The sequence below is a fragment of the Carassius gibelio genome, chromosome A12 (assembly GCF_023724105.1).
Source record: "Carassius gibelio isolate Cgi1373 ecotype wild population from Czech Republic chromosome A12, carGib1.2-hapl.c, whole genome shotgun sequence".
In the NCBI taxonomy this organism is placed as follows: domain Eukaryota; kingdom Metazoa; phylum Chordata; class Actinopteri; order Cypriniformes; family Cyprinidae; genus Carassius; species Carassius gibelio.
In genome coordinates, this window is record NC_068382.1 from 3,438,893 (window position 1) to 3,451,151 (window position 12,259).

General features: G+C 35.8%; 1 protein-coding gene across 4 annotated transcripts; it reads left to right on the forward strand.

Annotated features, from left to right (window-relative positions):
* The first annotated feature begins 5,532 nt into the window (after window positions 1-5,532).
* foxh1 (forkhead box H1) lies at window positions 5,533-11,296 on the forward strand. 4 transcript variants are annotated; one of them, XM_052610773.1, is made up of 4 exons: window positions 5,533-5,629; window positions 6,988-7,409; window positions 8,519-8,623; window positions 8,708-11,296. In XM_052610773.1, the coding sequence occupies exons 2-4, from the start codon at window positions 7,059-7,061 to the stop codon at window positions 9,653-9,655; spliced, it is 1,404 nt and encodes a 467-aa protein (XP_052466733.1). In that variant the 5' UTR covers window positions 5,533-5,629; window positions 6,988-7,058; the 3' UTR covers window positions 9,656-11,296. The 4 variants fall into 4 exon arrangements, with proteins under 4 accessions (XP_052466733.1, XP_052466735.1, XP_052466734.1 ...); XM_052610775.1 differs by having other exon boundaries at window positions 5,605-5,629; window positions 6,946-7,409; XM_052610774.1 differs by lacking the exon at window positions 5,533-5,629 and adding an exon at window positions 6,657-6,698.
* The last annotated feature ends 963 nt before the right edge of the window (window positions 11,297-12,259 follow it).

Sequence of the window (12,259 nt, forward strand, 5' to 3'; positions counted from 1 at the left end):
TAATTAGTTGTTATTTTACTATAAGAGTGTTTCGTTGTTGCGTTAGTGAAAATAGCCTGAATTAAGACATTTTACTGTAGTAACCTAATTTGGAGTTGCATGCATCCAAGGTCAATGCAATGCTCAAAGATCTTGTAATATTTCTCCAATTTTGGGACCTTTAGAAGTTCTTATTACAACTTTTTATGTTAAGTTGTGATTAATATGTGCTCATATGTATAGGCCTACCTATAAGGTACCATTACACACCCTTAAGGTACAAAGGTGCTGCCCAGTGACAGCTTTCCATCTTTTAATGGAATTATGTAAATTACATGTAGGATTGTGGACAAAAATCTCACATTTTCATGTAGTAGACTATTCAGGAAGCATCACAGTTCATGATACATGCTTTATGAGGGGTTGCCATACACAAGTGCTTTTTTTATCTCATTTTAAATATGTAGCCTATTTAATAACATTATATTGATTTATAGCTATATATATTTTTCTCCAAACCTTTTTCTCAAGAGAGATATTTTCTTTCACTTGATGGGAAGAAGATGGGAAATTTGGTTTTATCAAAGGAAAACACCAAAAGTAAGTGTTTTACCTCGTTTACATTATGTAACTTATTTTTTAAGATGATATTACTTTATGATGATATTTAAATGCTGTGCTCGCCTAACCGTTTCTCACAGATTTTAATTGCTATGCAGTGCAGACGCAGAGGTTGCTTGAGAAGTAAAAGACCAGAAGTAAGTTAAGAGTTTTACCTCATTTAAAGTATGTATTTTATAACATCATATTGATTTATAGCGTCTTTAATCAGCGTGGAAATATTACAATATTTAAAACAATTAACGCAGTATCCATTTTTATCCATAATTATCATCACATCATAAAAAAACACAAAAAATGGCATCACTGTGTCCATTACTTTTTTTTATGGTTTTTGCGGTTGTTTGTTAATCTAGTTAATCCAAATGATTTATAACATCTTTATTTTTATTCAAATATAAATAAAAAATTAATTTATTATGTCTGTCCTCTCTAATTTGTAAATATTTTTTTAGCCATCTGAACAGATAACGGTTTTGTCTCCGTCTTTGTTTTTTTATTTCTTATGTCCTATTTACAATATAATATAGGTGCAGTTCCACACAGGTGGGAAACCATGCAGGGCAATAACGTAAAGTTTGTTCACCGTTAACGAACCTGTTCACACTGGTATTCCACCCTGTTATGCTCCAGTCATTTTAAATAATAATTTCACTGCAACATTAAATGTTTGGCATAGTTTTGTCTTATTTTGTGAGGTAAGGAGCACTAACATCATATATATGTTTTTGATAATTATTTATTATTATTTACTATCCTTTTGGCAAAAATTGGCACAAAAAGTACCTGTTCCTAAAAATGAAGACATATTAATCAATAATTGTTTTGTTATTGTTTAAAAAAAAAAAATAATAGGATGGCATAAGGGACATACACTATCCAAGAAAAACTCATTATTGTTTAACATTACATTTTTGACATGTTGTGATAACTATCTATTTGTCCCGTGGAATATTTTCATGGCCAGTGTCTGAACAATCTGTCCATAATCGTTATTTTTTGAGTCCCTAAGCTTGACCAATATCCATTCCTAATAGTTAAACATGTCACTATTTTGGTAGAATGCAAAAAACATAAAAATCATGTAACTTTTTTTCCAATACTTATGAAAACAAATATGGGTCATACCAGGAATGACCCATATATATATATATATATATATATATATATATATATGAAACAAACACATACATATATATATATGTGTGTGTGTGTGTGTGTGTGTTGTTTCATATTTCATATATTCATATATTTTCATATATATTCACTTGTATATATTTGAAAATAACTTTTCAGTATACTCAAACTCTTTGTTAGCTAAATTTGTTCACCATTTTAAGTAAATTTGTGCATGACTTGGAATATGACACGTGGGTAGCATGAACTACCCATCAGATATGATTTTTTGGTATGCGTGTACTGTCATTTATTTATGTGCTGTCTCATTTATGCGCATTCATTTTTATAGACAGAGCCCTGCCTCAGCGCAATTAGATCAGTACGGAATTCAGGAATTGTGACCTATTTTCCAGTAAGACCGACTTCTTTTTACAACAATAAATATATACATTTACAGTGAGTTAAATGATTTTCCTTATATGGATAGTTCAAATTTAAATAATCATTTACTAACCTTTGAATTTGTCCTATGTCATATGTTTTTTTTATCAGACCACAAAAGGAGATTTTAATAAAATGTCCCGAATGTGCTTGACCTTATAATGTCTATGGTAAATAACATCGAGCTTTTAAAATAGAAGCAAAAGTATAATAGAGTGGTCTTATGTATCATGTGATGTATATTCCAAGTTTTCTGCAGGTATACAATAAGATTTGGTGAGAAACATACTGAACTTTTTCATATCATTTAGCAAACATTCTGACTTGATTGTTGGTCTCTGTGCATGACTTTGTGTTCATGAGACACTATTAGTTCAGTTCACTCTAAATTACACACAAGTTGTGAAGAAAAAAATCAAGATTAATAAAAATGTTACATAAAAAACTAAGCATGGAAATCCCCCAAAAAGTATCTGTGTACTTTCTTCACTGACTTTGGACTGGAGCTTCGGTTGTGATGACGTCAAAATGACAGATGATGATGTAATAACTTCCTGTTGCAATGAGCACAACAGATATATTTACCTCAGAGAAAAAAAGCACATAGATTGTATTTTATTTTGTGTTTTTATTCATCTTGATTGTTCACAACTTTTCACCAGCTTTTCCTGGTTAAGTTAGATTGAATTACTTTGCTAATAGAGTAATTACTTTGCTCATGAACGCACATTCATGCACAGAGACCAGCAGTCGTGTAAATAAATGATGACATCATTTTTGGAGGCAAAATAACCCTTAAAACAAATTGTTCACCTGAATTGTTGTTTACTTATACTCATGTTATTCCACAGACTCCATGTATGACTTGTATGTCAAACAGGTTTGAAACCACATGAAGATTTAAAAAAAAAAGATTGTTTTGAGTAAACTATTATTGTATTGTAATTGATATTTATCTCTGACATTTCACTTGTTAATAAGAGCTTTGATAAATGGATTTGGGAAATTATTCTGTTTTTTCTCAGAAGCACTTTTGTGATGCTGCAAGTGGGAGTGGATTTCTTGCTTAGCTGGAAACTGCAGAGAACCATGTCTTATCGTCCTAAGAAAAAAGAAAGAGACTACTTTCTCCTAGGAGGTCCAAACAGTTATCATACTTTGTTCAGTGATCAGTAACATACATTCAGCCAGGGCCATCCTTAGTGGGGTGCAACTGGTGCGGTCGCACCGGTCCCCGCACTTGAGGGATAAACGGACTGAATGCACCCCCCCACCACCCCAAGAACGCAATCAAGCTGAGGGGGGCATTGCTCCCTACTTCGCACCGGGCCCCACATCAGCTAAGTACAGCCCTGCATTCAGCTTTGATGGTAATGAATGAGATGCTGTGGTTTAAGCAGATAAATGTAAGCACAATAAACCGAATGAAATTCAGAATGCATATAAAGCAAATAAGAATATGTATTTTGTGCCACTGATTTGCTTTAACATTATGTTTTATATATTTTTGTAAGAACATGTTGTTAACATGTACTGAAACCCGAATGTGAAGACATTTTGGTGCAGAAAATAAAGTTACAACGTTTCAGTTTAAATAAAGAAAATGTAAACATGCATTCATTTGTGAATTAATATATATATATATATATATATATATATATATATATATATATATATTAATACATTATTTACAGAGTACATTTTAACACCATGCTGGATTTACAAATAAACTCTTTCAGTGTCAAAATGTACTCTGAGTAATGTACATATTTCACACTTTCAAAAGTGTTATTTTAACTCCAAAATGGAGGTTATATATACATTTTAGGAGTGTTACTTTTGACTCGAATTGAGTTTAATTTTACACTGGCTTTTTTTGCTGTGCAGTTTATTACATAATCTGCATAATTTTTTAGAATTGCATGCTGAGAAAACAAGTAATCTCGTTTGATTTTCTTACATTTTACAGTATTTAGACATGCCCCAAATGTTGGCCCCAGGGTTACCAAAAATATTTCCATAGAAATTAAAATTTAAAAAATATCACAAAATTATAACCATTTCAGGACTAACATTTCTATCTCACAAATTCAACAAGCTTATGTAATGAAAACAAATAAACTTCACAAAATACAGAGCAAATACAAGTTCCATTAAAATGACAAACAAATATTTCTTGCATATGCAAATTTGAAACAATTTACCAAAAAAAAAAAAATGTTTCTGTGCTCTGAAAGTCGAGTTCTGGTGAATTGAGCTGTCTTTTGATTTAGACAGAGTTAACTCATATGGACAGCCCTCACAGCAGGCAGGTTACACACCAGCTTATCTGTTTATTAACTCACAGGGCTCATAAAAGTGTCATGAACACTAGTCAGCAATTACTGCTGCAATAGCGGAACATCGGGTCATATAAACAAGACTTAGCTAAAAGTGATTTGATGACAGTCTATGGATAACCTTCAGGTACTTCTAAGGTTAAACAAAAAAATTAAACAATTTAAGGGAAAAGTTTCAAGGGAAAATCCAGGAAGAGTCTGATCATTTAAGCTGAAGCATTTAATCTGGTGACCCTAATGACCTCACAGCTTCATCTGATTTTTTCCAGAGGGACACAGGAAATAGAGTCCTCTGGTTTTCTTTACATTGCTGAAGTGAAGAAGTTCCGCTTACTGATTCCAAGAAGATGCATATAACATGAGAATTGTATTATGTTGCTATAATACTTGGCAAATCAACATATACTGCAACTAACGTTAATACTTCCATAAACTCACTTTGTGTCCTTTTGTTATTATTTACTATTAATGCAAGAGACAAACCCACAATTTCACAGTTGTGCAGTTGTAAATGCAATTTATTTTCTAACTCAAGAATGTATGTCTTTTTGTGGTAGTTTTATCTACATTTTTCTATTTCATGGCTAAAAGAGAAATAACTAAATTAAAAATGGCATGTAGCCTACTTTCAGCGAGGATTTATTATAATGATTTCTGCATTGCTTTCTAAACCGGTGAAGAACCAGCATTGGTTTTATATAGCAAACGAAATCCTGAACATCGTTAAACTGTCAAAATACTATATGTGCTAATTAGTTTCTGTAATTTAGATTTTTTATGTATTTATGTATTAGACTATTATTTTTATTACTATTATTATATTGCGCTAATTTTTAAAGGCAATGTGCCTTATGGTTTTAATTGTTTATTTAATTAATTATTTATTTTTAATAAGTGAAGTTGAATTTTGAAGTTAGTAAATAAATGAATATTAAGGGAACATATATGTAATTGTAAAATTATGTAGCTAGGTTTTGGACAGGTTCGTTAGCAAATGCAGAGTTGTTTGTTTGTCCAATCAGCGTTGAGCGTTCGTTTGATTAGAACGTCACGTTATCATTACGCAAATGAGCTGCAGATTCTCAAACAGTCAGAGAGGAGCGCGTGAATGTAGCTAATCAATACCGCAGGTAAGACACGCGTCCGCTCACGTTTAACAGCTACAGCAGCTTCTTTTAACATAATTTAGTGTTTCTCTGTAAAATGTAAAAAAAGAGTGTATGCTACGATGAAAATCAGGAAATAAATGAAGCACTTGCAAACGTGAGATAGGCTAAATGAATCGCGATTCATATATATATATATATATATATATATATATATATATATATATATATATATATATATATATATATATATTAAATAGGCTACAATAAAATATTGTTCCCTTTTTTATTATTATTAAAAACAAATGTTCAAGAAGTTTGCTTGTGAAAGACAAGTATCCCAATAAACGTGCGACAATAGTAGTCAGTATGTTGTCAATCTGTTTTCAAGGCGATTATCAGACTCGCGGTGTGATGAGTTTAGTTCTCATCCCTCTATTGTGTTTTGAACCCCTGCGACGGAAGAGATTCTCTCTAATCCAACTTGTTTTCTCTGTCTTGCTGAGATATGAGAGTCCTGCTTTCAATCCGAACCAATCCCCAAAAGACATTCCTTTCGGCCTGGGAAATTCCACATCGTTTCCACGTTTTCTTTATTTAATCATATTTAGGGCTACCTTTTTCCTTTACTCGTGCGTATTGATACACAGAGACGTGCTCCCTATTAGGTGATCGGGTTGCAGTTATTTCCTGATTGTTGATTGGGTGTTAATCTGTGTATTGTTTCCATCCGCGTATTATTCAGGCCTCTTTATATCTGACAGACAACATGGAAATGTTTTTCTCAACAAAAGATGTATATAGGCTATGTTAGGTAAAGTGTAGCCTTGATTTGAAGGGCAGTAACTGCATGTTTTGAACAGCATTTTAGCCTTGTTTGCAGTTCTCTCCACTAGTCTTGCGATGTGGCATTGGATTTTTAAAGGCTTATTTGCAGTGTTCGTTTATTTTATTTTTTATTTAGAAAAAAATTAAATAAATTGGTTACATGATTTAGATGTAACTTTTTTTTTTTACTAACTACCGTTGTCACATTGTCACACTGCTTTCACTGTCATATTGGCTGTCCAGATGTGAAGTCTTCTATTCTATGGTTAGTTGAGCTGGTTCTTCTGTGACCTTGATTTGTTTGATTAAATGTATTGATTGCAAATTATCTTTAACCAAGTGCGAGATTTTGTTATTCCTATTCGCATTTATTGCTTGGTGGAGAAAGGTCCATACCAGGAAAGGCCACTTAAGGTGTCTTTCATTAAATCTGATCTGATGTTTATCGTGTCCTCCCCCTCTTCCCCCGCGGTGACCGCGCATCGCGCCTCATTCTCACTCCCATTACGCAGCGGGATTGACATGAAACTGTGAATTGTTTGCTGCTCAAATAGAGTTGACCTGGAGCCAGCAGTCTGAGGGGCTGAGGAGCGACCATCCCTTCCTCCTCCCCCTCTACATCAGCATGACAAAGCACTGGGGGGGTCCGGGCTCGTTGGCACCACCCGTGATCACTGTAGGAGCAGGAGCCCTTGACTGCAGAACCAGCTATTCCTCTTCCAACCTCAGCTGTCACTGCTCTACAAACCCGCTGCTGGAGTTCGGTGGCCGGCTGGAAAGGTCCACAGGGATGGCGCAGGACTCCTGTTACAGAGCCAAACCGTCGGATCGGAGCGCATGGGAAATGCATGATGGAAACTCCGGTGGAGGAAAAAAGAAGAACTACCAGCGTTATCCGAAACCACCCTACTCTTACCTAGCTATGATTGCCATGGTCATCCAGAACTCTCCGGAGAAGAAGCTCACTTTGTCAGAGGTAGGTTATCTTCTCATGCGCGCGACGCGCAACTTACTTCAGTCTTTTTAAATTGTTCAAATTAATCAGGAATGTGAATGAACTTTAACTGTCACAGTTTGTTTGCGTCATGCCCCAATTCATACGCCATTTAATATATTTAGGCTATAGGATATTTTAAATTCAGCGTTTCAACTGAAATGAGTATTGCCTAGGCTACTTATCATTAAGTCAGTGACACATCCACTTTTAAAATTTTTTTTTTACAAGTCGTACTGCAGAAAAAGTATTTTTTTAATATCGAATTGGAGGATTTCTTTAAGGTTTAAAGTTTTAAATGAAGACAAATTCCATTAGCATTCCTTGAAACACATATACACAGGAATGACCTTTCAAATTTGTATAAATCCTAGTGTGCCGTCATAACGCTGACGTTAATTTCCACAAAGAAAGTACAGGACCGTTTACATGTTTAGTTAGTTTTAGTGCGTGTTGTACGTCCAGGGGCACGTATTCTGTCTCATGTCTGGATCTCGATGGGGTTTGTGTTGTGAATAGTGAAAGCAGAGGCCGATACTCTATCATGCTGATAGCTGTGGCTGGAATCACACTGTGCCGCAATTACTACGCAATTGTTCCGAAATGTCACAAGTTGTAAGAATCCGCGATCGGGATTAACAGTTTGCTGATTATTCAAGAGTGACTCCTGTGTATTTGTGTTAATGATGTGAGGTAGGGTCTGCTGCTACAGGTCACCGAACTCGACTTTTCTTTAAATAAAATGGCAATCATATCCTGTTTTTTAAACATATTTTTAAAACGACTTATGTTTTATGACCTATGTTTAAACTGGTAAAATATGCAAATTAGGCAAACTCCTATTCACTGTGTGAGATTACATATAAATGTCACCACACAGAAAAAAGTCACTTTTTAAAATGTGATTTATATATATATATATAGGCCTATGAAAGCACACACTGTTGGCTTTTTGAAAATGTAGCAGACGGTCAAGATTCATTCATTCTCATTGATACACTTACTCAGCTGTCTGTTTAGAATCCATGGCTAATAATAATAACAGTAATGATGTTTTTAATAACCATGAATAAATTGTCTTCTTCAAACAGATTTTGAAGGAGATCAGCACTCTCTTTCCATTCTTTAAAGGAAATTACAAAGGCTGGAGGGACTCAGTCCGACACAACCTGTCATCTTATGACTGCTTCGTGAAGGTTTGTGTTTAACTTTAGGTGACTGACAAAAGATGTGTTAGTTTTACATTATTTTGACATTATCTTATTGCCCCTCTTCTCTAGGTGCTTAAGGATCCTGGTAAACCCCAAGGTAAAGGTAACTTTTGGACTGTTCAAGTGAGCCGAATTCCCCTGGAACTGCTGAAAAGACAAAATACTGCAGTGTCCCGTCAAGATGAAACTATCTTTGCTCAGGACCTGGCCCCTTACATCTTTCAAAGTTACACTCAGTCGAACAAGTCTAAACCTCTGCCCGCTGACCTCTCCTCACCCCCTGTCCCAACTCGTCACAGCCCACCCCCATCAGAGGACCCCTATCGTCCCAAACTGGACTCCACGTTTGCTATAGATTCTCTCCTGCATAGCCTCAGGCCTGCCAGTTCTGCTGGGGAAGGGCCCCGAGAGAGGGAAAGTTGGGGCATCAGGCCCCCGCCGCACAATCGCTCTACCACTCCACCACGCCATTGTAACGCCTCGTATAATTGCAGTTCATCAGCCAGCTCCGTCAGTCCTGCCTCGGATTTGTCAGACGAGGACTGGAGAGGGGTGACGCTTGTTGGTAAAAGATTGAGTGAACGAGGATCAACTTCAGAACGATTCAGTGACTCCTGCCCCCCGCCAAACAAAATGTCCAAACGGGGCAACACACCTCCATGGGAGCTACCGACTTCCTACGCCAAGTACACCCCTCCCAACGCGGTAGCCCCTCCTAGCATGCGCTTTAACGGAAACCCGTTCATGCCACTGGGTGGTATTCCGTTCTATGGTTACGGTGGTGCGCACGTCACTTCATCACACTTGATTGGTCACCCTTACTGGCCCATCCTACCAAATGGGCCGGTTTCTATTCAAGCCCCGCCCCTCCTAATGGACTTGGACAGTATGCTGCAATCTGTTCCGCCCAATAAAAGTGTGTTTGATGCGCTTGGCCCCAACAATCAAACTGCTCATCCACCTCCAAACCAGTATGCCCTTCAGAACGGACCTTCTCTTTGCAAATATTCTCTTTAAACTGTTGATACTCCTAAATGGGTTCTCATCTTTGGCACTGCTAAGGTTCACACAAAGATTTGCAACCACTAATGCTGCTATCACTGTATACTCAATCTGTGAATTGTCTCAGGGATTTCTTTGAGAAAATCCTGAACCGAACTGTTAAGGGCCCATATTGACCAAAGATTCTACCCAATCAATGTTCATTCATGTGACTTTCTTTGACACAACTACTACCTCAGACTGTTAATGTCAGTGGGGAGGCACATTAGCGGCTCTTGTTTCCTGAATGGACCCTTGTAATGTTTGGGGACAATCGATGAATTACTTGATAAGACCAATTGAATGTTGAAGTATAGTGTTTGTGATTCCTTTACCTCTCTACAAATCAACCAGAAATAGTGTGCTGGACATTTGTTAGGATTAGGAATGTGTTCGTGTGTTAATGTGTTCTTTTAAAACTGCAAGGGACCTGCAACGTTTACATAAACTTTTATGCCATTAATGTCACTTTTTATATGTTGGTTTTAGCAGGGTAAACTGATTTGTTTTTGGTTTTTTTTTGAGATCTTGACTTTTTGTATGGCTTTTCTGACATGATTATGTGTGCTTAAACACTTTCATTTCACCCCCGACTCCACTTGGTAAAGTCCAATCTCAGGCTCTGATAACAATGGTGGAGGCTTGACAGATCTGATGAGATCCAGTCTTGCGTGGTTTTTTTCTGGCATGCATTCACTTTGAAGAACTGTAATTAGAGCCATTTTTATCAGTGCACTGTCTCAAAGTCTTATCACGACTCTGTGTCCCTGTGGAGTGTAGGTGCTGTAACTATGATTTTTATAATCTGGTCATCAAATGCCTTTTTTTAAATAAATGTTTGTTGCCTTTTAATCATGCATGTCTGCATGATACTGTCCAGAAGCTCATATTGAGCGATTTGATCAGTAATTAAATGTTAGGGTCATTTAACTGGGTGCTCTGTGGTTGTCCCTCCGTCTGGTGCACGTCATCCCACCACCACCTCCTGCTGTTTTTTTCTGTCCTGTCCTCCCTTAAATCACTCATGCATACCCCCAACACTTCCACCCTCTTACAGGTCCATTCTTTGTAATGGATCTTAAGTTTCAAGTATTTGGGAAATCTTAGTTTCTGGGTGATTTTGTTTTGACTGACTTTGTGTCTTTTTTCATGTATTGTTTTTGTGTCATGCAAGCAGTCAGACTGTATAATACTGATGAATATGCTTCAGATGTGTTAATTTTAGGTGTAATGCGTGAAAACATGTCCAGGAGCTTCCTGTGTAAAGTTTTGCGTAGTTCATCTTAAGTGTGTGTGTGTGTGTGTGTGTGTGTGTATCACCTTTTGTTTACAGATTGCAGGGAAAGTGACAATATAAATATCATGGACAAAGCAATGGGTGACAGTATTTCTCACAGCAAATGCTCATTTGTAACTGTTTTCATTTACTTTGCATTTGGAGTCTATCAAATGTTTTTTCAAATGTTGTGATCATGTGTTCTTCTGCCCGAGTCACATAAACTTTGTGGTTTGAGAAGCCCTCCAAAGACAATATTATTCTTAAAGCCAGTAATGAAACTGACTGAATCCTGATAGAAATGAAAAAAAATTCAGAGTAATAAATCAAATGATACCTGATATGATTTATATTCATCTGTCAAAACAGCTTTCTATTTTAAAGTAACTCCTCAGAAAGAAAGATCCAGTGGAACAAGAATAATCTATAAAAAAACTAATGAAAATGCTGAAAATACATATTTTAAGATGTAATCCATGCTTGATAAGATTCTTCAGAAGTTATCCAATCAAAATTAAAGCATTTATTTAATGTGAAACAATATCAAAACATACTGTGTGTGTTAGGCTTATTTTGAGCACAGGTGGGTTTAAATGGGGCCTACCTCACAGTGCACTCACTTTTACCTTTATGAAAAAAAAAGCCTTGGGGCAGTACTGTATGGAAAGATTTTGGTAGGTTCCATACGGTAATTTTCAATGTGCCTCGATGTAGAAAATTTGAAATCGCAATTGATCTACTAATTTCGAATTCGTATGATTTATAGGTAAAAGCGTCATTAGAAACTCCACTTGGGAGGCATCAGCAGATCCAATTCATACGACTTCGCAGCCAATTAACCAAATCGTAGATTATTGCTTTTAACACAATTTAAGAGAATTCACCCTAAACATAAGATAATTAAGAATATGATTCGTTTTACAAAAACACGTCACAGACAGACAAACAAGTGTAGCCTATTTATTATTATTATTATTATTTTGCAAGGAAAAATAAATTGTGCTTTTATGAATATAGAATTTGTTCACTTTCGAGGGGTCAGAATCAAATGATCCAAAATAGTTTAGCTAATCCTTTTGAAATGTTTCGAGGCCTTCATTTCTAAAGGTTAGTTACAAATTGCCTTGGCAAAAATTAGATTCTCTAAAATTGAAGCTATTGTTTTATTCAATCTCTGATATCGCAATTAAATCTAATCACTTCTTGACAAGTGTCCTTAATTATTGCCATAACGGTGGATAGGTTATATTTTTAAATACTTGCGCTTTTATATAAAGAATAGTTTAATTAACCTTGCGCTCATT